General features: G+C 42.4%; 1 protein-coding gene across 2 annotated transcripts in view; it reads left to right on the top strand.

Annotated features, from left to right (window-relative positions):
• The window catches only part of NBAS (NBAS subunit of NRZ tethering complex), a 221,377-nt gene that overhangs the window by 81,874 nt on the left and 112,676 nt on the right, over positions 1-26,827 (top strand). The window contains exons 22-29 of one of the 2 annotated variants that reach the window (XM_077310978.1): positions 365-448; positions 2,691-2,868; positions 9,379-9,564; positions 11,220-11,393; positions 18,179-18,312; positions 21,145-21,207; positions 21,936-22,058; positions 22,922-23,024. In XM_077310978.1, coding sequence (XP_077167093.1) covers positions 365-448; positions 2,691-2,868; positions 9,379-9,564; positions 11,220-11,393; positions 18,179-18,312; positions 21,145-21,207; positions 21,936-22,058; positions 22,922-23,024 — 1,045 coding nt within the window. The remainder of the gene's footprint in view (positions 1-364; positions 449-2,690; positions 2,869-9,378; positions 9,565-11,219; positions 11,394-18,178; positions 18,313-21,144; positions 21,208-21,935; positions 22,059-22,921; positions 23,025-26,827) is intronic. The other variant, XM_077310987.1, reaches the window with a different exon arrangement.

The raw sequence follows: 26,827 nt of genomic DNA, 5'->3' as shown, positions 1-26,827 counted from the left end.
GGTAATTGTAAGATGCTTTGAGACTCCTTCGGCTAGTAAGAAGCAGGATGTAACACCCCCCCCCCCAGTTCTTCCTCTTGATTAGGATGTGTAACTTGCAGAAAGTGAACTAAAATTGTTGTATACAAGACACTGAGTTGGAGCCCATCTTTCTGGGGATGGAGCAGCCCCCTGGATTAGTGGGCATGAAGTCTACATAAGTAGATGAAATTCCTCTTCCAATATTGAGTTCCTCAGTGACATTCTAAGAAGATTCACTGTTAGTGTCATGTGCTTAGTATAGACATTTGGACTACGTATATATTTAATTGACAAACCTTAAGAAAATTGAGTGCCCTGTAAATATATGTATTTTTTGTAACAGCTGCAAAGAAGGTGTACTGAAGATTCTTCCTTGGAGCCAACAGGAACACAGGGAAGAAGACTGGTGTGAAAGTCCTCCATGCAAGTAGGTGTACATGACCTTGTGCATTCATCTTTACATAGTCTGAGTTTTTAGTGGTGTTATCATTGAATAGTTCTGATAAATTATGTTGGTTCCTGTACAAAGGGCTTAAGTAGGTATGCCAATTTCTGCTTGTGTGTGAGTTTTCCGTCTAGTTGGAGGGAAAAGCATGGCAGTGGCTTCCACATGCAATATACTTCCAATTCTCGATTCATTCATTCATTCATTCATTCATTCATTCATTCATTCATTCATTCATTCAATTTATATACCGCCCTCCCTGGGTAGAAGAGGTTTGGGGGAAGATCTTACCCAGGAATTGAGTTGTCTCCTTTTGTGGATGAGGTTACACTCTCCTTAGAGGAGCAGGTTGATAATCTGAAGGTGCTTTTAGACCTGGGCTTCCTGTTGGATAAAGCTTTGGCTGAGCAGAAAAGATCTTTCTGGGGCATGTCCTGCTAACAGCTACATTAGATTACAGCAATGCTTTCCACCTGGGGCTGCCCTGCAAGGCCATCCAGAAGCTTTAATTGGTACAGAATGCTGACCCAGAATGCTAATTGGAGTGAATCGTAGGGACCAGTCTTGTTCCCTCTGTACTGGCTTCCAGTTTGCTCCTGGGTGCAATTCATGGTGCTGGAGTTGACCCTTAAAGCCATGTGTGGCCTGAGGCCAGCATACCTTGAGAACTCTACTCATTTATTTATTTATTATTAAATTTCTCATGGGAATTGTAGTCCATGAACATCTGGAGGACCACAGGTTGACTACCCCTGCTTTTATTTTTTAATTTTTTAATATTTATATACCGCCCTCCCCTGGGGCTCAGGGCAGTTTAAAAACTGCTTAAAAACATAACTGTTTAAGCATAAGCTGCTTAAAAACGTAACAAACTACTCTGGTCATCTTCAGAGGCCCTGCTTCAGAGCTCCTATTGTCTGAATCTAGATGGGCGGCAGTGCAAAAAAAGAGGGGGGGAGGGCAGAGTCTTCTTGGTTGTATTGCCAAAATTTTGGAACTTCTTCCCCAGGGGATTCATCTGTCTCCCACTATAGTTGTTTCCTGTCAACAGGTGAAGCCTTTTTTGTTTTGCTTGTTCCCTAAATCAGTGGTCCCTAACCTTTATTAGGCTGGGGACCGGCAGGGCATCGGGCCGCGCCCGCGGGGACCGCGCCCGCGCGGGCCACGCCCACGCATCAGGCCGCGCCCGCGGATCAGGCCGCGCCCGCGGATCAGGCCGCGCCCGCGGATCGGGCCGCGCCCGCGCGGCCCGGCCCTGATTCCCTTTCCCCGCCCTCCCCGCAGTAAGAAGCTTCCCGGGCCGCAAGCTTCCGGCCTGGGAAGTTTTTTACTGCGGTGGGGGGGGGCGGGGAGAGGGAGCTGCGGCCCGGCGCCATGGCCTTTGCGGCCCGGCGCTGGGCCGCGGCCCGCAGGTTGGGGACCACTGCCCTAAATAACTCTTATTAGCCCTGCTACCTGTTTGTTTATTTTTATGTGTTTGTGGGTTTTTTTTTTTACATGTGTTAAATGTTTTTATCTGTGTTTATATATTAAAGGCTATTTTTCATGCTTGAAATGTTTTAATGTTTGCCGTCTTGGGGTTCTGAATTAGGTTGAAAGGTTGTATATAAATGGTTTAATTAAAAATAAGTAAGGAGTAAACTAGCCCTGTGTGTTGAAAGAGTTGGTTTGGGGTATGGAAAAAAGTGTATGCTCCGAACAAGGTTATTTTTTTCCCCTCCTGTTAATAAACAACCGATATCTTTGGAAGCTCTTGCTTTTCTGTTTAAATAGATAGGCTTGTTATTCACTAAGTACTGCAGTGAAATGTGTATATATGTAAACACTTATCAATGCAGTCTTAAGATTAATTACCCAGAAATAGATGGAATTTCAGTAGGGATAATTAACTTCTAAAAATCTACACACAGATTTAAACAGTTGGCGCTAGAAATAACTGTAGTGAAACCTCTTTGTACAGATTTATTGTGTTTCACCAGAGCGTAGACCTGCTCTTGATTTAATTCTAATTTGGAAAAAAGACTGAAAGAAACTGGATACACTTAATGTTCCGATTTTGGGTTTACATAATTTCTGATCAGAAAATTCCTTCTGGGTGAATCCATTTGTTCGTGTAAGATATGAATCTTTCATTGATAACGGAGGGACTTGAGTTAATTCCTTTTTGTTATGAACATTTGCTTTTGCATGATGTCATTTAAAAATAACATGTTTCTTCACTTAGCACCTTCTTGTCTGCATCTCCCAGGCTGACTGTTGAACCGGTTCTTCAAGACGAGAGTGAATTTTTATACGAATCTCAGCCTGAATTGAAGAAATACAAGTCTGCTGAGCTTTCCATAAGCTTGGTCACTGATTGGTATTGGAAAAGAGCAGAGGAGATTGAAAACTATTCTATGCAAGTAAGTGTAAAATTCTAGAAATGCTCTTATTGTTATGGCTTCAAAGGTCCTTTTATCATTGATCCTCAAGGATGCAGAGTATATTTTTGTTTGGATCCGTGTGGCCAGATTGGTTGGCGATGTCAAGGTATTTAGGCTTTTATTTTGCTTCTTCCAACAAATGGAAATTAAATTATTTTTGTTTTCTTGAGTCTACTAAAGAACACTTGGCTGGAATTATGAGGAAACCGTCTGGGATGGTAATTTGTATCTTTTGAAATCTATAGAACAAAAATTAGATGTTTCTGCTTCATGACACTCCAATATGATTTCCTGTTCTTTCCTCTAAAATTGACTCTGTACAGTAAAAAAAATCTTCATACTGTTTTTCAAGCACCTAATTCTATTTCAAATTCCAGCTTATATTTAGAGGCTGATCTTGGTTCCATTTCTTTGCTACTATGGAACGTCACAGTGAAATTTTTTCCTACTTGACCAACATTTTCTTCCTGATCTTTTAAAGTGGTCTGAAACTGAACCTGTTCTGTTTTCTTGAGCAAAACAGTAGATAAATGGCTCTCAGGGTTGTGGATACCCAGCCCAAGTTCTCCTTAGACCTCCCTTTAGTTATGAATAAATACCAACTTAGAACAAAGGGACCATCTTGAGTCATTAGTGATGCCAAAAGGAAATGTGCACTGTCTTTTTGGGGACTGAGTACCCCATCTTTTCAAGTGCTGCCAGATTAATTTAAATTCTTAACTATTCCAGCCTTTTGGCCAGACATAATGTCTTACACCTTAATGAATTATTTGGCAGATTCTCAGATAACCCAGTTGAATAGAAAGTATGTCTGTATGGAAATGTGAAGACAGTTGTGGTTTATAGTCTTCTATAAGATCTTGTTTTCTTTCTCTGTTGATTGATTTCACACTATCTTCACATGATTTCCATGTGAATGATTTCACACTATCTTCACATGATTTCCATGTATTATATTTGCCATTGGGCAAAAAGAAGGCTGTTACTCTACCTTGAGTTTGTTATCTAACTATATTGCCTTGAAGATTCATTCAGAGGTATAACGAAGCCATGTCTCTTTTGCACTGGAACTGGTAACATGAAAGCTGGTGAATCAGATGCAGCTGATAGAAGGCGCTTCTCACTTCCAGGCCAACCTGCTTTTTGAAACCCCAAGGCAGGATCCATAGGCACCCTAAGCTCTCAAACCCCTTTGAAAAAGCCAGTGTTACTCCATCTAGGACAACTGGATTTGGTCCCTCTAGAACAGTGATTCTCAATCTTTCTAATTCCGGGACCCTTTACTACAGTTCTTCATGTTGTGGTGACCCCCAACCATAAAATTATGCAAGTGTTTGTGCACAGAAATTAAACAGAAACTGACCAATGGCGTGAAGATCCATTGTTCATGATTGTATATACATTGTTTTTTTTCAAGGGTTTCTCATTCAGTTCTTCCTCTTGTCCCACCATGCCGATCTCGCTCTTTTCCACCTGCAGGAGGAGCGTCAACAGTGGTGGTAAGCCCCCCCCCCCCCCGCCAAACTGCTCACCCTGCTGTGACACCTATGAAACGGTCATTCGACCCCCAAAGGGGTCCCGACCCCCAGGTTGAGAACCACTGGTGTAGAATATTCCCAAGCAGCCTTACTTTTGTCTTGTCTAAATTCAGCTTCTTGTCTAGATTCAGATCCAGCAACCTGATGCCATTCTCAAAGCACTAGTTCAGAACCAAGTCAGGTCCATCTGGAGACTTGGATAGTGAAATCTAGAGCTTGGTATTGTCTGCATATTGGTGACATCCAACCCCTAAAGCTCCTTACTGTTCTGGGGCATTATGCTGGCAGCTGAAGTTGGTTTTCCTAAATTTCAATCATGGGAGTCCCATTTAGACATCATGCTTAATATCCATTGATAGACCTATGCTGCATAGTTTAACAGAGTTACGCACTTCTGAGCTTATGGCATTCAATGGATCTAGAGGGGTGTAATCCTGGTGAGCATGTTGGTGTCAACCTCTCTTAAAGCCAGTTAGTCGAGTAGGCATCCATTGCTAGTAAAGTTAACTATGTGTTGGGTGGAAAAGAAATCTGTGGAAGAGGACTCCATCTGTGCTTCTTCTTTATGGTGGCTAAGTGATAGGTTTCTGACTATACCTTAGAACAGCGCGGGCCCCCGGGCTGCCCTCTCCCAACTCTCCGGAGCAGCGGTCCGTGGCAGCTGAAAGGTTGCGGACCGCTGGCTTAGAGTATTAGGTAGTACAGAGCAATTAATAGGGATTAGATGTTGTCTGTTTGCCAAGTTCATGGACTTCCCAAAGGCATCTGGATGGCCCTAGTTAGAATGTTGCACCAGAGAGAACGTTTGACTTAATCCAGCAGGGCTTGTTATGTCCCAGATTGCCACTGGTAATTAGTTCATTGTTGGGAAAGGAGCATTTAAGGATGAGTATGAGTGTTTGGAGAGAGCCAAGATCATAATCCTGCATCATACATAAATGTTTTAATGAGACTGACATTTGGAGTAGCATGGAGTAGCATAGTAGTTGTTATTGTTATAATGTTATATTGATTTTGATATTGATTTTGACAGTGTTTTATGTGAATGTTCAAAAATGTTTTATGTAAACCGCCCAGAGCCGTAGGGAAGGGCGGTATAAAAATATAATAAATAAATAAATAAATAAATAAGAGTAGGCATGCAGAAGGATAGTGCTCAATTTAGTAGAACCCCCCCCCCCCCCCCAATTGGCTTGGGGCATGGTCCAAACTGAAATCAATCAATTTTTTTTCTTGGATGCACAAAATATTCATGTACTGATTCTGGGCTAGATATTTGTTTCGTGCTTTTTTTAGGATAGGGAAAAGAGTCTCCTTTGAGCTTGCAGCTGATGAAGAAATTTCTATAGAGTTCAAGAAAAAAATATCAGTGAAGCTATATTTGTATGGGTAGAAGTTCAATTAAATGTATAGCTGGGTACCTATTCCATTACAGTGCTTTCATCCTTGACTCATTTAATTAATGTTTGGAAACTATTTTCAGTTCAGTAGGCATTTGCATAGGTGATGATTCATGGGTGGAAGCTGTGAAATGACAAAAGAGTTGCATTAGCACCCTTTTTTAATATCTGGAGCCAGCTCTACTGAGAATGCTTCCCTCCTCCAGTTTTAACGTCTATTATTTGAGCTGGGGGGAGTAGGGGAGGTATGAAGCTGCTAGGGCTAAAGAGTCTCTGCATAAGGAATGTGTGCATTGTATATTGTCTGTATAACTTGGAAGCCGGTTTTGGTAGGAACTATAATTAAAATATAATCTGTCATCTTGCCCTTTAGAAAAATCTCTGCCTCAGACATGCTTGGAGACATGTTACCTGGCGGAGTGGAGAATACTGAACTAGAGGGATCAATTTATGAGAAAACTTCAGTAGTTTGAGTCAGTTTTCACTGTTATTAAGAAATCTCGAAGTTATGTTTCATTTTTAAGAACAGGAAATGTATTTTCCATTGTAAGTTTTATTGTACATATACACGAATGAATGAGCTAACAGTGTCATCTTAAGCAAAGTTATTTATTTACTAGCTGCAAAGCCCATTCATAAGAACAGGCTTTGAAGGGCCCCCAGCCCAGGCACCCGTGGGCCGCAGGCGCTGTGGCGGCGAGAGCGCTTTATAGGTCACAGGGAAGAGAATCTCCCCCCCCCCCCGTGAGCGGGCATGGAGGGAGCATGGGAGGTGGAAAACTGGCCGCACCCTGATTGGCCCTATTCCATCTTGGACAGGGAGGACAGTCCCGCCCCCAGGCCTGTTTCACAAATATATAAGAGGAACAATGGATAAGGATATATTACGTTACGTTATGTTACATTATATTATATTCTGCCTTCCCTTGTGACTCAGGGTGTTTTACATAGAACATAGGGATAAGTACGGTATGATGCAATAATGTCAAGCACACACAATACAATAGCAACAGTGGTTTCAGTAACAGTTTCAATAACATTTTCATATAAGAATTCCAATATTAGTTATGACAACGTTAATCTGTTAACTATGATCCCACAGGTTGTTGGATTTAGACTTCTGTTCATGTGGGAGGGGTTTCTGGGGGCCCCAGCAGGTGATGTTAGTTTGGTCAACGTCAACCAAACGCTTGGTGGAAGAGCTCCATTTTTACAGCCCCTATAGAACTGCAGGCAGGGTCCTAATCTCTTCAGGGAGTTCATTCTACCAGGTGGGGGCCAGAACAGAGAAGGCTCTGGTACTGTTGAGGTCAGACAAGCTTCTTTAGGGCCACGGATCACCAGTCAGTTGGAGGTGGCAGAGCATAGAGCACTTTGGGGTATAGGCAGTGAGGCAGTCCCTCAGTTACACTAGGCCCAGACCATGTATAGCCTTAAAGGTGATTACCAAAACCTTAGTCTGGTCGGGAATTCAACTGGTAGCCATGCAGTTGTTGGAGAGCGGACCTCCGCGGTGTTCCTGTGAGGATCCTGATTGCTGCATTCTAGACCAGCTGTAGTTTCCAGTCAAGGTTAAGGGTAGGCCTGCATGGAATAAGTTACAGAAGCCCAGTCTAGAGTTGACCATCGCATGGATCACTGAGGCTAGATGTTCCAGGGCCAAGTAGGGCACTAGTACTTTGGCTTGGTGAAGGTGGTAGTATGCCAGCTGTACTACTTTTGTGACCTGTGTCTCTATAGAGAGGGAGACGTCGAGGATCACGCCCAGGTTCCTGGCAGAGTTAGCCACTGATAGCTGCATCCTGTCCAGGATGGGCAAATGCACTTCCTCGCTTGCATCTTTCCTGATCCAAATTTGTCCTTGCTTGCATGTGTATTGACAGGTTGCCACCAGGAACTAGGAGCTACAGTACCGTTGCAAGTCCTCTCAGGCAACTTGTGATTATGTGCTTTGTTTATGTTGGTTTAGTGTGCTGAAGGCTGCTAATTTCATAATCTGCTCTGTATTGCAGATTTTATGTAATCATTTATTAATTAATAGAGAGAGGACAAGGGCTACTGATATCCGATTGTAAGTTAAAGCCACTCTGAGCTGGCCGGGGAAGGGCAGGGTACAAATAAAAATGTATCGTTCTTATTACATAAAGGTTAACCCCCTTTCCGTCCTTATATGGGCCAGAGGCAAATTACTACTGCAGAAGCTGACAATTTCAATTTTATAGAGGGAACTTCTTCCTCTCATCTACAAAATGAAGTGGAAAGGCCTTTTGATTTCAACAGTAAATAAAATCCCCATGCAAAATACGTTGCTGTACAGACCAGTCACTTTATAAATAAAGACGAGCACAAGCATAATTTCTCACTAGGTTACAAAGCCTTCTATGCACACCCATTTATATGATTTCATGAGTCATGAGAGTGAATGTTCTGGTTTTATTCCCGAAATACAGCAGGCCTCCTTGAACTCCCCAGCCAGGCCCCCTTGAAATATTTTCCCCTCTTGCTTTCCCAGGTTCTAGGCACACTTGGTCTTGGAGTTCTCTCTCTGAATGAGGGCTCAGCATTTCTGCAGGACTGGCAAGATGCAACATCACTGTGAAACAGTTAAAATGAGACGATATTAGTAGTTGATCGTTTTATAAGTTGATAGTCCTTTTGATAAAAAGGCATTTCTAAGTGTCATTCCTTGTGTAAATAAGAGTTGATGTACTCTTTAAGACAATTTGTGTGGTGATTTTAAATGAACCTGTTTGGATTTCATCGATCCTGGCATGTTGCTTGGACATCTTATGATTATCTGTCGCATTTGCTGATGAAATTGGAGCTTTGTTTATTTATTTAAAACATTTATTGGCAGCCTTTCTAACTTAAAGGAGCTCAAGGCAACTCAGAATGTAAATAATAATCCAATACAATTGAATGCTTAAAGATGCATAAAAAACGAATTAAAATAAAGGCTGGTTAAAAAAGTTCAAGGCCCCTAATAGTTTGAGTACTTAAAACTGATTTTGATACCTATTTGTTTAAAAGAGTATAACCCCCCACCCACCTTTAGCTCAAGCTTCCAATACAATTGAATGCCTAAAGGTAAAGGTATCCCCTGTGCAAGCACCGGGTCATGTCTGACCCTTGGGGTGACGCCCTCCAGCGTTTTCTTGGCAGACTCAATATGGGGTGGTTTGCCAGTGCCTTCCCCAGTCATGACCGTTTACCCCCCAGCAAGCTGGGTACTCATTTTACCGACCTCGGAAGGATGGAAGGCTGAGTCAACCTTGAGCCGGCTGCTGGGATCGAACTCCCAACCTCATGGGCAGTGCTTTCAGACTGCATGTCTGCTGCCTTATCACTTTGCGCCACAAGAGGCTCTATATTGAATGCCTAAAGATGCATAAAAAAACTAATTAAAATAAAGGTTGGTTAAAAACAGTTCAAGCGCCCTGATAGTTTGAGCGCTTAAAACTGACTTGGATACCCACTTGTATAACCCCCCCATCCACCTTTAAGTGAATGTCTAGCTCAAGCTTCCTCCTTCTTCTTTTTGTTTTTAACAGGTGGATTGTGCTTTGTCTCTGGTTCGCCTTGGTATGGAGAGAAATATTCCTGGCCTGCATTCTCTGTGTGATGACTTGGTCACACTGGAGACACTGGTTTATGAGACGGCGTGTGATGTAACTCTGTCCTTGAAGGATCTGCACCAGATGAAAGACATTGAGAAGCTAAGGCTGTTAATGATGAATGTATGTGTGGCTTTATGACAGCATGAGTTGTAAACATTCTGCAATGAAAGCTAGAGCAGAGCAGACTGAAACAGGATAATCAGCTTAGTGCTGTCTGAGTTTGGCATAATAACAATAATAATGATTTGTTGTTGAAATGATGCACACGCATAAAGAGTTGGTCCAGCCAAATCTGACTTCTCTCTCTGAGAGGCCGGTATTTTTATTGAAACATAAAATTCAGCACAGTGCATGCATATAGTTATACAAGGCTGCCTTTTGGGCAGCTGTACAATGATACATTGTTAGACACAGGTCCCTATTGTCTAATGTTTGAAGTTTAAGCATCAGTGGTTTTATAACATTTCAGTAACTAGTGGTAGCAACTTTAACATATAACTAAGACCCCAAAGATTGGTTAGTTCATGATTTAGTTCAGGGGGAGGGGTTTGGGGGGCCCAGTAGATGTTGATTTGGTCGAGCTCATTCTTCGGGGAGCTCGTCCCCACCAGGTGGGGGCCATGACAGAGAAGGATCTGACCCTGATTGTGGTTAGACATACTTCTTTGGGGCCAGGGATAACCAGCCAGTTGGAAGTGGAGGAGCATAAAGCTCTTTGGGAGGCATAGACAGCGAGGTGGTCCCTCAGGTACGCTGGGTGCAGACCACGTATGGCCTTAAAGATGATTGCCAAGACCTTCATTCTGATCCAGAATTCAATTGGTAGCCTGTGTAGTTGTTGGAGAGTGGGTCAGATGTGGGAACTCCATGGTGTTCCTTTGAGAACCCTGGCCACTGCATTCTGGGCCAGTCGTAGTTTCTGGATCAAGGTGAAGGGAAGGTCTGTGTAGAGTGAGTTGCAAAAATCAGTCTTTGAAGGGTTGAGTTTCAGATGACTCTGTTTGAGCCATCTTGTCACTGTTTCCAGACATCTGGCTAAGGATTCTGGAGACAAATCAGGGTGGCCATCCATCAGGAGGAAGAGCTGGGTGTCATCTGCATATTGATGGTCGCCCAGCCCGAATCTCCGTACCAGTTTGGCAGGAGCCACATGTCAAAGGCCCTGTTCTACCTTGCCCACCCCCTTTTTTTTGGCTGATTGCCAATTCTAGAAGGGCTGCAAAAGGGCTTCCCAGGGTAATCACCGCCACCTGGTTGTTGTGCCTGTTGGAAGTACCAGATTCCACACTCCCCTTCCAATTCTGAGGCCACGCCTTTGTGTCTTCCACAGCACGTCCTGTGAAGACCATGGGGGCAATTTACTGCAGGGTACACCCCTGGAGGAGTAGTGGCTTGCCAAGCTCCCTCTCATCACCTTGGGTTTTCCCCTTGCTCTGGGCTAGTGTTTCCAAGACAGGAGAGTACTGCCTGAGTGCCACAACAGTAGAAAATGTAAGAAATACCTGCATGTGCCAATATTTCTTTTTCCATTGTGAAAGATTTACTGTTGATAATATCTGCAAGCCTAGAAGCTTTTTACAGGTTTGTAGAACTGTAAACTTTAGCAGAGACTGGCCCCATTGTATGGATTTTTTGATCCACCTGGGAGCCAGCTCTTGACTAATAAAAATCAAAATGTTTCATATAGTCCAGGCTTACTTGACACTTTTTATACAGTGGCTATCTACTCTTAATTTGTTCATCTCTGATTTTAAAACCATCTGAACTCTTTCCAGTCCTCAGAGGAAAGGTACGTGAAAAATGCTTACCAGTGGATGGTTCCATTCCTACATCGCTGTGAAAATCAATCTCCTGGGCTCGCTAACAAGCTTTTAAGGGAATATTTAGTAACTCTGGCAAAGGAAGATCTAAAATTTCCTCTGAAAATCTTTGAACATTCAAAGCCAGCGGTAAGTTTATCTTATTAATTATGAATGTTTGCTCCTTGTAACTTATTTTTCTTTCACAATAGCTCTTTCAACACTAGTTGAGAGCCAGCGTGGTGTCGTGGTTAAGACGGCCTCTACTCTGGAGAACCGGGTTTGATTCCTCACTCTGCCACCATGCAGCCAGCTGGGGTAACTGTGGCCTAGCGCATTTCTCTTAGGGCTGTTCTCACAGAACAGTTTTGTTAGAGTGCTCTCAGCCCCACCTACATCACAGGGCATCTGTTGTGGGGAGAGGAAGGGAAGGCAATTGTAAGCCACTTTGGAACTCCTTCAGTGGGGTATAACCATCTCTTCCCTTTTTCTCTCTACATGCATGTTCCTTTTTCAACTTGCTTGTGTTGATAGGCCTTGGAGATAGCCTATTGTTGTGCAGCGTTGTTGTTGTGCAGTATTGCTGGACAAAGCATTTATCTTGTTGATAGAAACATTTGTCCTCTAAACAAGGTGGAAGTGGAGTTTTTAATTTGTAGCTGATTTGTGCCATTGAGATGTCAGAGTATTCCTTTAATATTAATCACTGCCCAGCAGCTGGTTATTTAGCATGTGAATATTGAGGTACTGATTTTCTGAAGTTACTTTTTTGTTTAAGCATATTTTCTTCTAAAAAAGCTTGTATAGCTGGATCAGTGGAGGATACTTTTTATATTCTGCTGGTTTTAAATATTTGCCTGTTCTGATGTTCATGTAAAGCAGTTTGTATGGATCCTTAATATTTTGATTTTAAGTCCCTGTGCAGACCTTCAAACAATTTGTTATAGCATGTGTGAGTCTAGTTGTGCAATTGCTAGAGATATAAACTTTCCAGAATTTTTTTCTGAGAAAAAAACACAATATTTTGAGAAGAGAAATGAGAAAATACTTACTGTCCTGTCAAGCCTAAACTACAGTATTTGCTGGCATATAAGACTACTTTCCCCCCCTGAAAAACATGCCTCCAAGTGGGGGGGGTCGTCCTATACGCCGGGTGCTCTTCAGTTGGGATAGACATAGCTGCCCATAGTACTGTAATGTAATGTAACAAACTCTATATTTTGAGTGGAAATGTTGGGGGGTCGTCTTATATGCCCAGTCGTCTTATGCGCCGGCAAATACGGTAATTTTAGCAACCTAAAATGCATCATTTGTAACTTACCCAACATATAGCATTGCAATATTTGACATATTATGAAAGTTGAAAGTTAAATTACTGCCTTAGTTTGATGCAGGCTTTAGATAGCTCTCAATGAACTTAGTTTTCTCCTGAGGTTTTGGTGTAGTTTCTAACTGTCTTCCTTCTAGAGATACCAGGTTCCCCCTGACTACAGGCAGGAATGGGGTTGGTTGGCTAAGTTTACCTGATTCAGGTTGTGACACTCTGGAGATGTGGGGATGGAGCTCGGAGAGGACAGGGGTCTCAGTGGGGTACAATGCCTTAGAGTCCACCTTCCAAAGCATCCATTTTTTCCAACAGCTTTGATCTCTTTAGTCTGGAGATGAGCTGTAATTCCAGGGACATCCCAGGTCCCACTTGGAGGCTATCATCCATTCCTTCTGAACTTTTTTTCACCCTTCTACAAAGTAGGGTAATAGGTGACTTATTGCCCAGTCTGTGGGTAAATGCATCACAGTGCTTTGAGGGAAAGGTGACAAGGTCAGTCGTGTCAAGTCAGAATGACAACCAAATTCATGCAACTAATGGCAAGCAATGAAAGTCTTGTGTACTCTCCTTATGAAGATCAGGTATCTTTCTAGGCTCAGAAATGCATCTAGGATCTAAGACCTGTACATGTCTATAGCAAATTCCTCATGTCTTTAGAGGCATTTCTTTCATTCAAAAAGAGGAAATATGTCTTGATGATGCTGATGCTGATGTTATCCGTTCAGTCATGTCCGACCCTTGGCGATTCTATAGGAAAGTCTTCGCCATGCACCCCTGTCTCTGACTGCTTCTTTTAGTTGGTTCATGGTCATCTCTGTATCAGTTTTCCCACCTAAAAAATTGAAAAGAAAGTCCTGGAGCAAAAGATAAGGAACAAACAAAACTCAGGTCCATATATTTTTCCTTGACTTTTTACATTTTCCTCCCAGGCCTAACATCCTTTAGCAATACATATTCTGCAGAAATCCCGGTCTACAATGCTGTAGCATGAAGTGCATAAAACACACTTCTGGGGTGGTGAGGGACAAAACTGGCATGATACAGCAAGGGTGGGCAGTATCAAAATGTTCAGCAGAAGCAGTTTTACCTTTTCTTTTTTACCTTTCTTGCTTATCTGAGGGACCGCTTATCTGCCTGTGCCCCCCACAGGGCCCTCCACTCTGCGGGTATGAATCTCTTGGTAGTCCTGGGCCCCCGGGATATCTGCCTGGCCCCAAACTGGTGGAATGAGCTCCCGGAAGAGCTAACCGCCCTGACGTTCTGCAGGGCCTGCAAGAGGGAGCTCTTCCGTCAGGCATTTGATTGAGGCCGAGGGAGGGGATGCCCCAGCCTCAATCTGTGGGTCCCGCCCATGTCAACTGCCATGCTTAGAGGCGTGGCGAGTACACCTGACAACCTGAATGAAATATTGTTGGCTATTTGCTGGCTGGATACAGACAGCAAGGGGAGTTACTGGGAGGTTATATGATTTTTTCCCGTCATCTTGTTGTACATTGTTTTATTGTTAACACGGGGGAGGGTTGTTTTTTGATTTTACTGTTTTGTTGTGATAGGGCCTTGGGCCCCTTTTATTCTGTGAGCCGCCCCAAGCTGACTTGTCAGGAGGGGTGGGATACAAATTAAAACAATAAATAAATAAATAAATAAATAAATAAATACATACATACATACATACATACATACATACATACATACATACATACATACATACATACATACATACATATATACATACAGTATTTGCTGGCGTATAAGACTACTTTCCCCCCCTGAAAATCATGCCTCCAAGTGGGGGGGGGTCGTCCTATACGCCGGGTGCACTTCAGTTGGGATAGACATAGCTGCCCATAGTACTGTAATGTAATGTAAAAAACTCTATATTTTGAGTGGAAATGTTGGGGGGTCGTCTTATACGCCCAGTCGTCTTATACGCCCAGTCGTCTTATACGCCGGCAAATACGGTAAATAAATAAATAAATAAATTTAATACCCACACAATGAAGTTTAAAACAACCTGAGGTATACATGGGGCAGAATATTGTGCTGTCAGTTTCTCTAACTCTGACATACTTTGAAAACAGATTCAGACTGAATTTACATAGGCGGATGTATGATCTGATAGAATAGTTAGTATCACTTCAGACTGCAGGTGGGATGCTTTTAAAAAAAAAAAACGCACTCTCAGTGGAAAAGCTGCTGCCAAACAAAGCTGGCACATTTAAAATAGAGAGGGAGCATTTAGTCCAGCCATCTGCCTTCTGTTACAGTTTTTATTTCTTGGAACATATGTTCTTCTCCGGAGAGGGGGAGGAGCATTCAGAAATATATCCGGCCATACCCACCAGCAGCTGTAGGCTGAGGTAAAAGTTTTGGGCTGTAGACCGTAGCCTGGAGTGATACAGTCACAGATCACTTCAGAACTCCGTTACCGCTTTCATTTATGTGATTCCATATATATAAAATGGAGCTGTGGTTGTGCCAACTCACTTTTTAAAGAAGGGGGTGATTGGCTGTGGGGGTGGGGGATATTCCACCAATAGGAAAAAGGCAGTCCAAGGGATCTGTTCAGCAACCACTGATGAAACTGGACTGCCTTTTTCTATTGGTGGAATATTCCTCATTCAGGGCCAGTCATGGTTTGCAGCCTGCAAATTGACTGGGGAGGGGGAATGCCCACCAAAACAGCAGATCTGAAGGATCCGTTGTTTGGTAGACCCTTTAAATACCACCCTCCAGCTTATTCTTCGCAGCCTGGGAAGAATCTGGGGAGGGGGAGCCCACTAAACAGCTGATCCAAAGGGTCAACCCTTTGGCAGGCTCTTTAAATGCCTCCCTCCAGACCCTGCCATACTCTCCACAACCTAGGATGGGTTGGGGGGAGCGCCCACCAAACATTGAAAGAACATCCAAAGAACAAAAGAGAAGCCATGTTGGATCATGCCAGTGGCTCATCCAATCCAACACTGTCACACAGTGGTCAAAAACCAGGCACCAGCCCTCCCATTATGGCCCCCACAAGCACCAAGAAGACAGTGCATCACTGCCCAGACAAAATGTTTCATCATCTTTGTTGTTTTATTTGCATACATCCTGACCAACGTAATACCAAATCATAGAATCATAGAATCATAGAATCATAGAGTTGGAAGGGGCCATACAGGCCATCTAGTCCAACCCCCTGCTCAACGCAGGATTAGCCCTAAGCATCCTAAAGCATCCAAGAAAAGTGTGTATCCAACCTTTGCTTGAAGACTTCCAGTGAGGGGGCGCTCACCACCTCCTTAGGCAGCCTATTCCACTGCTGAACTACTCTGACTGTGAAAAACTTTTCCCTGATATCTAGCCTATATCGTTGTACTTGAAGTTTAAACCCATTACAGCGTGTCCTCTCCTCTGCAGTCAGCAGAAACAGCATCCTGCCCTCCTCCAAGTGACAACCTTTCAAATACTTAAAGAGGGCTATCATGTCCCCTCTCAACCTCCTTTTCTCCAGGCTGAACATTCCCAAGTCCCTCAACCTATCTTCATAGGTCTTGGTCCCTTGGCCCCAGATCATCTTCGTCGCTCTCCTCTGTACCCTTTCAATTTTATCTATGTCCTTCTTGAAGTGAGGCCTCCAGAACTGCACACAGTACTCCAGGTGTGGTCTGACCAGTGCCGTATACAATGGGACTATGACATCTTATGTGTGGTATTATATAACGGATGTTAACATGAAAAAATATAAGCCAGACCCCCCCCCCCAAAAAAAAGATAAAACCATTAAAATTCTACAAAATTTAAAGCCAGAACAACTAAAAACACTATAAATATGTGGAAGGGAGCTGACATTTCTTGCTCTGGGAGGTTTATGATCCTGTAAAGGCTTCCACATTCTAGAGCCTGTTATGTCTTTTCACACAATGGGCTCTATTACTAGGAAAGGCTTTGGAAAGTCTGAATGAGGGAGATTCAATCACAGCTTGGAATGAGAATCAAAACTGGGATAAGCCTCACATACACGAGTCTTCTTCGTTCCGTATTTCGGAGCGTATGTGAAAGTAAGCTGAGAAATTAATACTGCATTAATCAATTTATTCTAAGCCACAGTATGCCAACCCAGATACTAAGTTTTTTAAAAAATATTGTCTTGGGCACATCTCTGGGGAGCTGAGTTCTATATGTTTGTGTCTCCCAAGGAATTCTAGTCATTGTACATGCAACTTATTGTAATGGTTAGGGTTCAGAGGACTAGGATCTGGGAGACACAGGATGGACTTGTAATGTACTATGAAAGTATGCCAAGTGACTCCCAGTTGATTATCATCAGCCGTACTTTCCTCACAGGCTTGTTTTAAGGATGGGAAAGGATAATATTGTAAACTCTTTTGGATCCCCATTGGGGTGAAAGCGGGGATATAAATTTAAGCAAGTAAGTAAATTATCTTCCTGTGTTCTTCAAATGGAACAACTTTAGTGCTTGTATTGTCCATTCTTAAAGATCATAACGGAAGAAGTTGTGTTGCCATTTCTATGCGCTAACTCCTTCTCCTCCCCCTTCTGAATGTAATTATTGCAATGTGAAATTTAGCATTGAGGGAACTTTTATTTTTTTTATTTTTTGTGAGGAATTGCAGTCACTCTCTGAATTCAAACGGCCTTCAGAATTCCCATGATGGCTCAGTGTTCAGAGTCAGATTACCTCTGAATGCTGATTCCTGGAGGCAGCATCATAGCTACTTTGGGAACCACAATGCTTGACCAGATAGATCGTATGTAAGATAGAGCAGAACTGTTCTTTTATTACTGTAGAGTTCTTGCATTGCACGTGCTATCTTCCTAGGCCAGTGCTTTTCAACCTAATGCCGCAACCCTTTAATACAGTTCCTCATGTTGTGGTGACCCCCGACCATAAATTTCTGTGATTTTCTTCCACAGAAATTAAACCAAAATGGACCAATGGCATGAAGATCCATTGTTCATGATTCTATATAAATTGGTTATAAATTGCATATAAATGTGCAGGTGCCTTCAGGAGGAGTGGCAACAGTGGTGGTGCCCCCGCCCACCGGCCAAGCTGCTCACCCTGCCACGACCCCTGTGAAAGGGTCGTTTGACCCTCAAAGGGGTCCTGACCCCCAGGTTGAGAACCACTGTCCTAGGATGTTCTTTAATTTACTTTTGGGCTGTGTACAATAAGTCTGAGAAAACCAGTGTTCTCTACACATTGAAATTGTTTGTGTGAAAATGTAGTAAATAGCATAATGCATGAAAATCACAAATATTTCGCTTCAATCATGCATAGGCGTATCTGTCTCTATCTGTTTCTAACCACCTAGCTATCGTTTCGTTAAAAAACGAAAAACAAATGGGAAATTCCTTGGAAAACGTCTATAATTGCAGGTTACATGGAAGATTCTCTAATTATAAAAAAGATATTCCCAACTGAGAAATATCAAAGATCCTGAAAGCCTCTATAATTAACCAAATCCCTAAATTGGCTTTACTGTAATAATTACCCTATTTAAGAGTTGTTTGACGTGCATAAAAATCTGGAAGAAACACACTAAAAATTGGAGGGGGGGTTATATCTGACATGCATTAAGGTTGTGGTCTCTTTTTCCCATAGTGTCAGCAGAAAATAATTTCAGATCAAGACCTCTTGATGATTATTGCATTAGAATGTATCTATGGCTGCAGAAAGGATGACCAGCTTTCTCTCTGTTACGACATCTTAGAATGTCTTCCTCAGAGAGGTTATGGGTGAGTATTGCTTTGAACTTCATTGTGGATGAAGCAAAATAGGTATTTGGGGGGAGGGGCAGTAATGAAATCATTGCCAAATATCATGCAAAACGATTAAGCTAGCAATAATCTTTGCCGCCAGAATGCAAGGGATGCTTTAAAAGCTAGTTAATATATTTAGTAGAATCAAATGGTAAACCTTCTCTGGAACATCTTTAGTCTGCTGCTAGAGTTCCAGTTTTTGTTTTGGTTAAATGTGAAGCAGCAAACTGCCTGTGTGTATGTATATATTTATTTTTAAATACATCCTAGCACAATGGGGACAAAAAGCTCTGTCTAGCCTTTTGCTAGCTTTTTTTTTTTTATGTGCAGGGATATTTTTGTTTGTTTAAAGGAAACCTTCACATAGGTAATCCTACACCTGCTGTCCAGAGTGGTACTGTCCAGAATGCATAAGCTTGAACTCAATGACTGTAGACTTTAATTTTTAATAGCATGGGAAAGAAAGCAGCCAGTTTGGTGTAGTGGTTAAGAGTGCGGACTTCTAATCTGGCACGCCGGGTTCGATTCTGCACTCTCCCACATGCAGCCAGCTGGGTGACCTTGGGCTCGCCAATGCACCGATAAATCTGTTCTGACCGAGCAGTGATATCAGGGCTCTCTCAGCCTCACCTACCCAACAGGGTGTCTGTTGTAGGGAGAGGAAGGGAAGGCGACTGTAAACCATTTTGAGACTCTTTCAGGTAGAGAAAAGCGCCATATAAGAACCAACTCTTCTTCTTCTTCTTCAATCAGGCATTTGATAATACCCCTCCTCCCTACGTTCTGGGCTGCTTCAGAAGCACCACCAGTCCAATAAAGTGTTTTATAGCAGAGGTGTACTAGGTCTGTTATGACTAGATAGGGTTGCCAGCTCTGAGTGGGAAATACCTGGAGACTTTGGGTGTGGATCTCAGAGTAGGTGGGGTTTGAGGCAGGGAGGGACTCCAGTGGAGTCTAATGCTATGGAGTTCATCCTCCAAAGCCGCCATTTTCTCCAAGGGAACTGATCTCTTTTGTCTGGAGATGAACTGTAATTTCCGCAGGATTACCAAGTCCCACCTGGGGTCTGGAATCCTTAGGACTTGGGCTTGAACTTCCTTGAGCAAGTCGCTCACTTTCACTGTAACTTGTGCACATGTTGTGCACTAGTTGTGAAGCTCAAATGTTGCTCTGAGCCCCCTCAGGAGGAATGGAGCTGCAGAAAAGGTGCAGAATAAATGATCCAGGGAACTAACTCTATGAGGAAAAGCTGAGGAACTTGGGAATGTTTGGCCTGGAGAAGAGATTGAGAAGGGACATGATTGCTCTCTTAAAACATTTGAAAGGTTGTCACTTAGAGAAGGGCGGGGAAAGGATCCTGTTGGCAGCAGAGCCCACAATAATGGGTTTAAACTCTTTGTAGAATGGCTAAATATCAGGAAAAGAAGTTTCATCTAGGCCAGGGGTAGTCAACCTGTGGTCCTCCAGATGTCCATGGACTACAATTCCCTGGAGCCCCTGGCAGGGGCTTGTGGGAATTGTAGTCCATGGACATCTGGAGGACCACAGGTTGACTACCCCTGATCTAGGCCATTGAATAGATATGGTGACTTTAGGACACTTGTGGAAGAAGCAAATAAAGTTTTCAGATAGTTATGACTTGAGGGAAAAATTTTATAAAATGTATTTTAGGTGGTACTTAACTCCGCTAAAATTGGCAAAATGGATTCAGAATGTTGATAAGAGATGTTGGAAGTGTAGGATAAATGAAGGTTCCTTTCTCCACATGTGGTGGAGTTGCCCAAGGATGGTTACATTTTGGAATAAAATATACATAGAACTTAAGAAAATGTTGGAAGTAAACTTCAAAAAGAATCCAGAATTATTTCTATCAGGTATAATGAGTGAAGAAATACCTAAAGAACTGAATGTATTGTTATTGTATGCCTTAACAGTGGCTAGAATACTTTTTTACTGTTCAAACCCCCCTGAAACATTTTTGAGACTTTGATAAACCTCAGAAATTGCATGATCATGCAGAATATAGCTGTATACACACCCACCCGGAGCCCCTCCCCTTCTCACCCTCTCCAGGCCAATCATTGGCTGTTGTGCGAGGGGGGAGTGCACATATGAGCATATCCCCGATCAATGTTTAACAAGTTTAATAAACATATAAAAAATTAATTAACTCCCAACCCTTTCGGAAACCCTTCCAGGGCCATCAAGAAACCCTGGTTGAGAAAGCCTGCCCTAGACTGTAGTTAGTAAGTAAGTATTTATATTTTTAGTACTATAATGGTCTAAATTGTAGCTTTAGATTCAAATGGGTAGCCATATTGGTCTGAAGTAGCACAATAAAATCGGAGTCCAGTAGCACCTTTAAGACCAACAAAGATTGATTCAAGGTGTGAGCTTTCGACTGTAGGCACTGGTCTGTTGAACGGTGCTTACACTCGAAAGCCCCCGCCTTGAATAAATCTTTGTTGGTCTTAAAGGTGCTACTGGACTCTGATTAAATTGTAGCTTTGTTAGTTCGTACATAAGTCTCAGCAATCCAGTCTCTACAGTTCCAATGGGACAGTTTTTGTTGGGGAATGGGACAGTTCCCATCCCTTCTTCGGGGCAGTTGAATTAACTGAGAAGGAAGATTATGAACTAATGACCATCCCACAACTCCCTGTGTTAAGGATGAGTTGTAATATCTGAACAGGCCTTTTATTATGCAAAAGACAGTAGTTTTATTTGTCAAATTTCTATGTTTTTTGCTCTTTTCTAATACTACTATTTCCGTGATAACGACATCAGTACGTTCTTTGTTCCTTGCAGCCCTGAAACGGACATAACTAATAGTCTGCACGATAAGGTTGATGAACTGGAACAAATTCTTAGGTAGGTAATTCCTTTCATCTCTTCCAATACATTAACTTTATTAACACAGCATTATGCTTTATAGCCTAAAAAATGTCTAGATTATTACGAAAAAGAATTTATGGGTTAAATTTTGCTATATGCTTGCTCGAGGTAACTTTGTAGATTTTAGACTTTCCACAGACAACTGTTTAGGCCTTGCTTTTGTCTGTTCTGGTTTTCCTTGCTGAAATGTCACATGAAGACAGTGATATATAGTTAAAAGTTCCAACATTAACTGACCTCAATGTTGTCAACTGTGGTCTCATAGGTTGGTCGGTTCAGGGATCTGTTCATGGGGGGGGGGGATTATGGCTAGACTGGGCTGGGTTTAATTATTTAATTATTCCCCCCCTCCCCTTACTTAAAGAGGACGAGGTAAAGGTTTACCCCACGGAGACTCTGGAAGCTCTCTCTCACACACACATGCTCAGGTCATCCTGGGTGGGGGGTGAGGTTGACAAGTTAACCCATATTTATTAAGGTAGTCATCTCTAGTGGTGGCGGCAGCGCTTTCAAGCCGTACCTGGTTTTGGGGGGCTCTGGTTTGTGCCCTATGCACACTCAATGAGATCTAGACTCTTTACTTCTTCCCCTGTCCTTTTTTATGCCCATCCTTGTGCCTCCTGTAACCTAAGTTACCAGGAGCACTAGGCAAGGTTTAGAATTGGGCTGAATGGCTTTTATTTTTTAATTGATTGTTTTTACAGTGTTTCCGAGCTTTTGGAGAAACACGGGCTCCAGAAACCTGTATCTTTTGTAAAAGACACACAGAACAGCCCGGAAGAAGCACGGAAGCTGATGATTAGATTGACGAGGCACACAGGCCGCAAGTGAGTAACAGACAGCACCAGTTCTTGATGAATGTGAATCAGAAGGCATTGTGTCCGAGAGCGCGATTCTTGCAGGAATGCTCGTTTCTTAGAATTTATAGCAAGAAACAGTTGGCTTCCAAGTGCTAGATATTGGTGCAATTTGGTATGAAGTTCCGGTATTCATGTTTGGATGTTGTTGACTGCCTGTATTTTATTTGTTTGTTTGTTTGTTTGTTTGTTTGTTTATTTATTTATTTCCCGCCACTCCCAAGTGGCTCGTGGCGGGTTACAGTGTCTTAAAACCCCAGTAAAACTCCCATTAAAAGACTTAAAAACCATCACAGCATGGCGGTGCAATAATAAAATCCCCTTCCTACCCCCCTTCCTAAAAAGGGGGGGGGGTGGAGGAGAAGGAGGTCAATGGTGTTCAAGAAGAAGCCCGGGGGAGAGCAGTCGATGGAGTGTGCTTTTTTGACATTTTAGCTGTGTTTTAGCTATATGTGTGACTCCATTATGATAGCATTTTTAATCAGAGTTAGGCGAGGATATGTCAGTGTGGCACACTAGTTAGACTTAGAGCGTTAGGCTAAAGTCTAGGAGACCCGGATTGAAGTCCACACTCTGCCATGATATTCCCTGGGTGGCCTTGAGCCACTCCCATGCTTACTTAGTCTGACTAGCCCACCTCACAGGATGGTTGTTAGGATAAAAAGGGGAGGGGGAACCATGTACACCACCCTAAACTTGATGGAAGAATGGTCTCTGCATGTACATTCTTCTGTGAGGGTGAATTAATTTATTTCATTCTCCAGTTCAGTTGAAAAACCATTCGCTCATCGTCTTGTTGAGTTGATGCTCCTCTCTATTTCTCCTCTTAAAAGACAGCCTCCTGTCAGTGAGTCGTACTGGATGGGATTGTTGCAAGATATCCTGGACATGCAGCGGAATGTCTACACGTGCTTAGAACGAGATACTTGCTATGAGGTGACTTCCCTCCCCTTGCTGTTTTTTTTTTAGTATGTGAAAGAACATGACTGTTGCCTTGGTGAGTCAAAGACATATTGGTGGTAATACTCTTATAGATAAGAATTGAAGTGCAATTCATATTGCAGCAAATATTTATATCTGGGTGTTCCAATCCTTATTGTCCTCTGTCTTATTGTGGACAAATTAATGTGGAACACAGGACACTGGGCCATATAAGTTACAGGGAAGGTTCCTGGGGGACATCTGCAACCAGGAGCAAGCAGAGGTAAGCCCCAGTCGCTCTGTAGGGGTCACAGAGGCCTGGTCAGTGGTGCCAGAGATGGGTGCCAGGTCACCTATTCTGTTCCCAGTTTGGTGTAGTGCAAACTTCTAATCTGATATGCCGGGTTCGATTCTGCACACCCCCACATGCAGCCAGCTGGGTAACCTTGGGCTCGCCACAGCACTGAGAAAACTGCTCTGACCAAGCAGTAAGATCAGGGCTCTCTCAGCCTCACCCACTTCACAGGATGTCTGTTGTGGGGAGAGGAAAGGGAAGGTAATTGTAAGCCACTTTGAGACTCCTTTGGGTAGAGAAAAGTGGCATATAAGAACCAACTCTTCTTCTTCTTCTTCTTCTTCTTCTTCTTCTTCTTCTTCTTCTTCTTCTTCTTCTTCTTCTTCTTCTTCTTCACTGCTGCCAGTGAGCAAATTGACACCCATTGTTGGTGCTGCTGGCCAGGTCTGTGTTCAGTGACCCCCTGCGGCACTGTGTGCAGCACCACAGGGGGCCACCCCTCCGTGTGGCTTGATTCTGGGCCATTGTAACTTCCCAGCCTACTCCTGATAAAGAAACCATTTCAAGGGATAAGCTTCAAAGGGCACCAGAACTTTTGGGTAGTAAGTCTTCTCTGAGGGCATGATGATCTACTCTCAGATCTAGCCTGCACCATGGTTAACGCCAGTCAGGACTTATGGTTAACTCAGGTTTTTAAATCCTGCTTCCAATGTGGTTTCCAGTTCTAGGCAACCAGTTATAATGAACTATGGCTACAGAGATTCAGATGGGTAAGCTGTGTTAGTCTAAAGCAGCAGAACAAAATTTGAGTACAGAGGCACTCGTAAAGCCAACAAAATGTTATTTAAGGCATCAGCTTTCATGTGCACGCACACTTCCTCAGATAGAATTAAATGGGAGTTCCCAGTCTATACTTATAAGTAAAGGGTGAGCAGTAATATAACCTGCAGCATAATGAAAATTATTATTATTATTTATTAGATTAGATTTATATGCTGCCTTCCTCCAAGGATTTAAGGCGGTTCACATAAAACAATTCCCATAAAAACCCCAGTCCCCTAAAACCAAGTCTATCAACTATGTGTAACAATATCACATGTGTAACATGTTTGATTCTGATATGTGTGACAATATCACATGTGTAACAAATATCAGAATCAAACAGAGTCACAAGTTTCGTTGATAAATTTACCATTTGTTTGAGTTCAGTTCCAGGAGAAAACATAGTAAAGGAAATGAATATGTTAAAATGGGAGAGTTATGGGCAGATATATCTTTAATCATGGAATGCTGAGAGCAATTAGCTGAGACCTGCACTTATGATCCATCATTGTAGTTAAGTTGTGTGTTGTTGTTGTTGTTAGGTGCAAAGTCGTGTCCGACCCATCGCGACCCCATGGACAATGATCCTCCAGGCCTTCCTGTCCTCTACCATTCCCCGGAGTCCATTTAAGCTCGCACCGAATGCTTCCGTGACTCCATCCAGCCACCTCATTCTCTGTCGTCCCCTTCTTCTTTTGCCCTCAATCGCTGCCAGCATTAGGCTCTTCTCCAGGGAGTCCTTCCTTCTCATGAGATGGCCAAAGTATTTGAGTTTCATCTTCAGGATATGGCCTTCTAAGGAGCAGTCAGGGCTGATCTCCTCTAGGACTGACCGGTTTGTTCGCCTTGCAGTCCAAGGGACTTACAAGAGTCTACTCCAGCACTTTCGTTGGCAGGGTGATGTCTCTGCTTTTTAGGATGCTGTCTAGGTTTGCCATAGCTTTCCTCCTCAGGAGCAAGTGTCTTTTAATTTCTTTGCTGCAGTCCCCATCTGAAGTTATCTTGGAGCCCAGGAAAATAAAATCTGTTACTACCTCCATTTCTTCCCCATCTATTTGCCATGAATTGAGATGGCTGGATGCCATGATCTTTGTTTTCTTGATGTTCAGTTTCAAGCCAACTTTTGCATGTTCATCTTTCACCCGCATAAAGAGGGTCTTTAGTTCCTCTTTGCTTTCTGCCATTAGAGTGGTATCATTTGCATATCTGAGGTTGTTGATATTTCTCCCTGCAATCTTGATCCCAATTTGTGACTCCCCTAATCCCGCGTTTCTCATGATGTGCTCCGCATACAAGTTAAATAGGCAAGGCGACAGTATACAGCCTTGTCTAACTCCTTTCTCAATCTTCCCTGTACTACTGTTGAATGTTGAAGTCCAGATTTGAGCCTGTTTTCTTCCTTTGCTTAAGGCTCTCTAGCAGTGTCTCAAAGAATGGCTACAAACTTTTGTGTTTGGGTGGTTTAAATGAAGTTTGGAATTTCTTGGCAATGAAGCAAAGATTAAGAACCAATACTAGAATGCCAAAAGACATTGTGATGTATGGACAAGAACTTGAATGTGTCGAAACCAGCTCTTGACATCAAATTACAGGCTAAACAAAGGAAAGATAAATGATCCCTTGCATAAACATTATGTTTATTAAATGGTTCGCTGAACAGAGAGTTCATTTTTTAATAATGTTACTTTGGGTGCATATAGGATTTTGATAGATGATTTCCTGTTTGCATTTAAAGTGAAATGGAAAATTCAATTTTTGCAGAAAATAATCTGCATAAGTAGGTGCATAAAATGCGCAAGACAAACTTATCATTAAGTTTGTAAAGTGCGGTTATTACAATGAAAGTAGCTTTTTTGTATGTGTTCAGTTTATGGGCAAATTCTCTTTGCTGTTCCCTTGTATAGCACACAAATGAGCTGTTATGATGTGTAATTTATCTTCAGAAATGTGACAGCTTTTAACCATTTCATATGATTGCCACCTTTTTTATTATAGTTTATGGACTTCATTGCTTATAGCTGCTAATCTGTATGATGCTTGAGCGGTTTTGAGAGCAAATTAGAATATTCCTGTAGAAATTATGCAAGAAACATGTGCCATCTGCAATTTGCATCTGAAATGGAAACTTGCTGTGCTTTTAAAAATTGCAGCACATACATTTTCAAGCCACGTCGAGAAACTGTGGCTACCGCAGGTTTGCCTTTTGAGTTGGTAATGCCTAAAAACGCTGTTCGTCATAAAATCAAGAGTGTTGCTGGGGCAGAAAGATTGAGGGGGATTCTCAGTTTTTGCACAGATGCTTTATACTGCACATGACCATATAAGTATAAAGAAAAAGTGGCTTTCTTATCTGAAGCATTCATTGTTAAAGCATTTATTTTTGCTCAGTTTGAAGTATGACAGCACTGTGACAAGTCAACCAAAGATGTACGGATGAATCCTTTCAAAAATTAATCTCTTTTGCCAGAAATGGTTAACAAAACATAACATGTGTTTTGAAGTGGTGTATTTTCTTCACCTTGTTTTGTTGCGTGAGAGTGATGTTGTATAAAGGGAAGAAAAATAATTTTGTTCTCTTGCTGCTCGCGCACATAGATAATACACTTAAAAAAAATCAAACAAGAAATTTCCAAAGTTTAAAACAGCACAACTACTTTGGTTTAATGAAAGGAAGAGTGTTAGCACATTTTGAGCTAGCTTG

The sequence above is a fragment of the Paroedura picta genome, chromosome 1, assembly GCF_049243985.1.
Source record: "Paroedura picta isolate Pp20150507F chromosome 1, Ppicta_v3.0, whole genome shotgun sequence".
In the NCBI taxonomy this organism is placed as follows: Eukaryota; Metazoa; Chordata; class Lepidosauria; order Squamata; family Gekkonidae; genus Paroedura; species Paroedura picta.
This window is presented reverse-complemented; position numbering and strand designations above follow the sequence as displayed.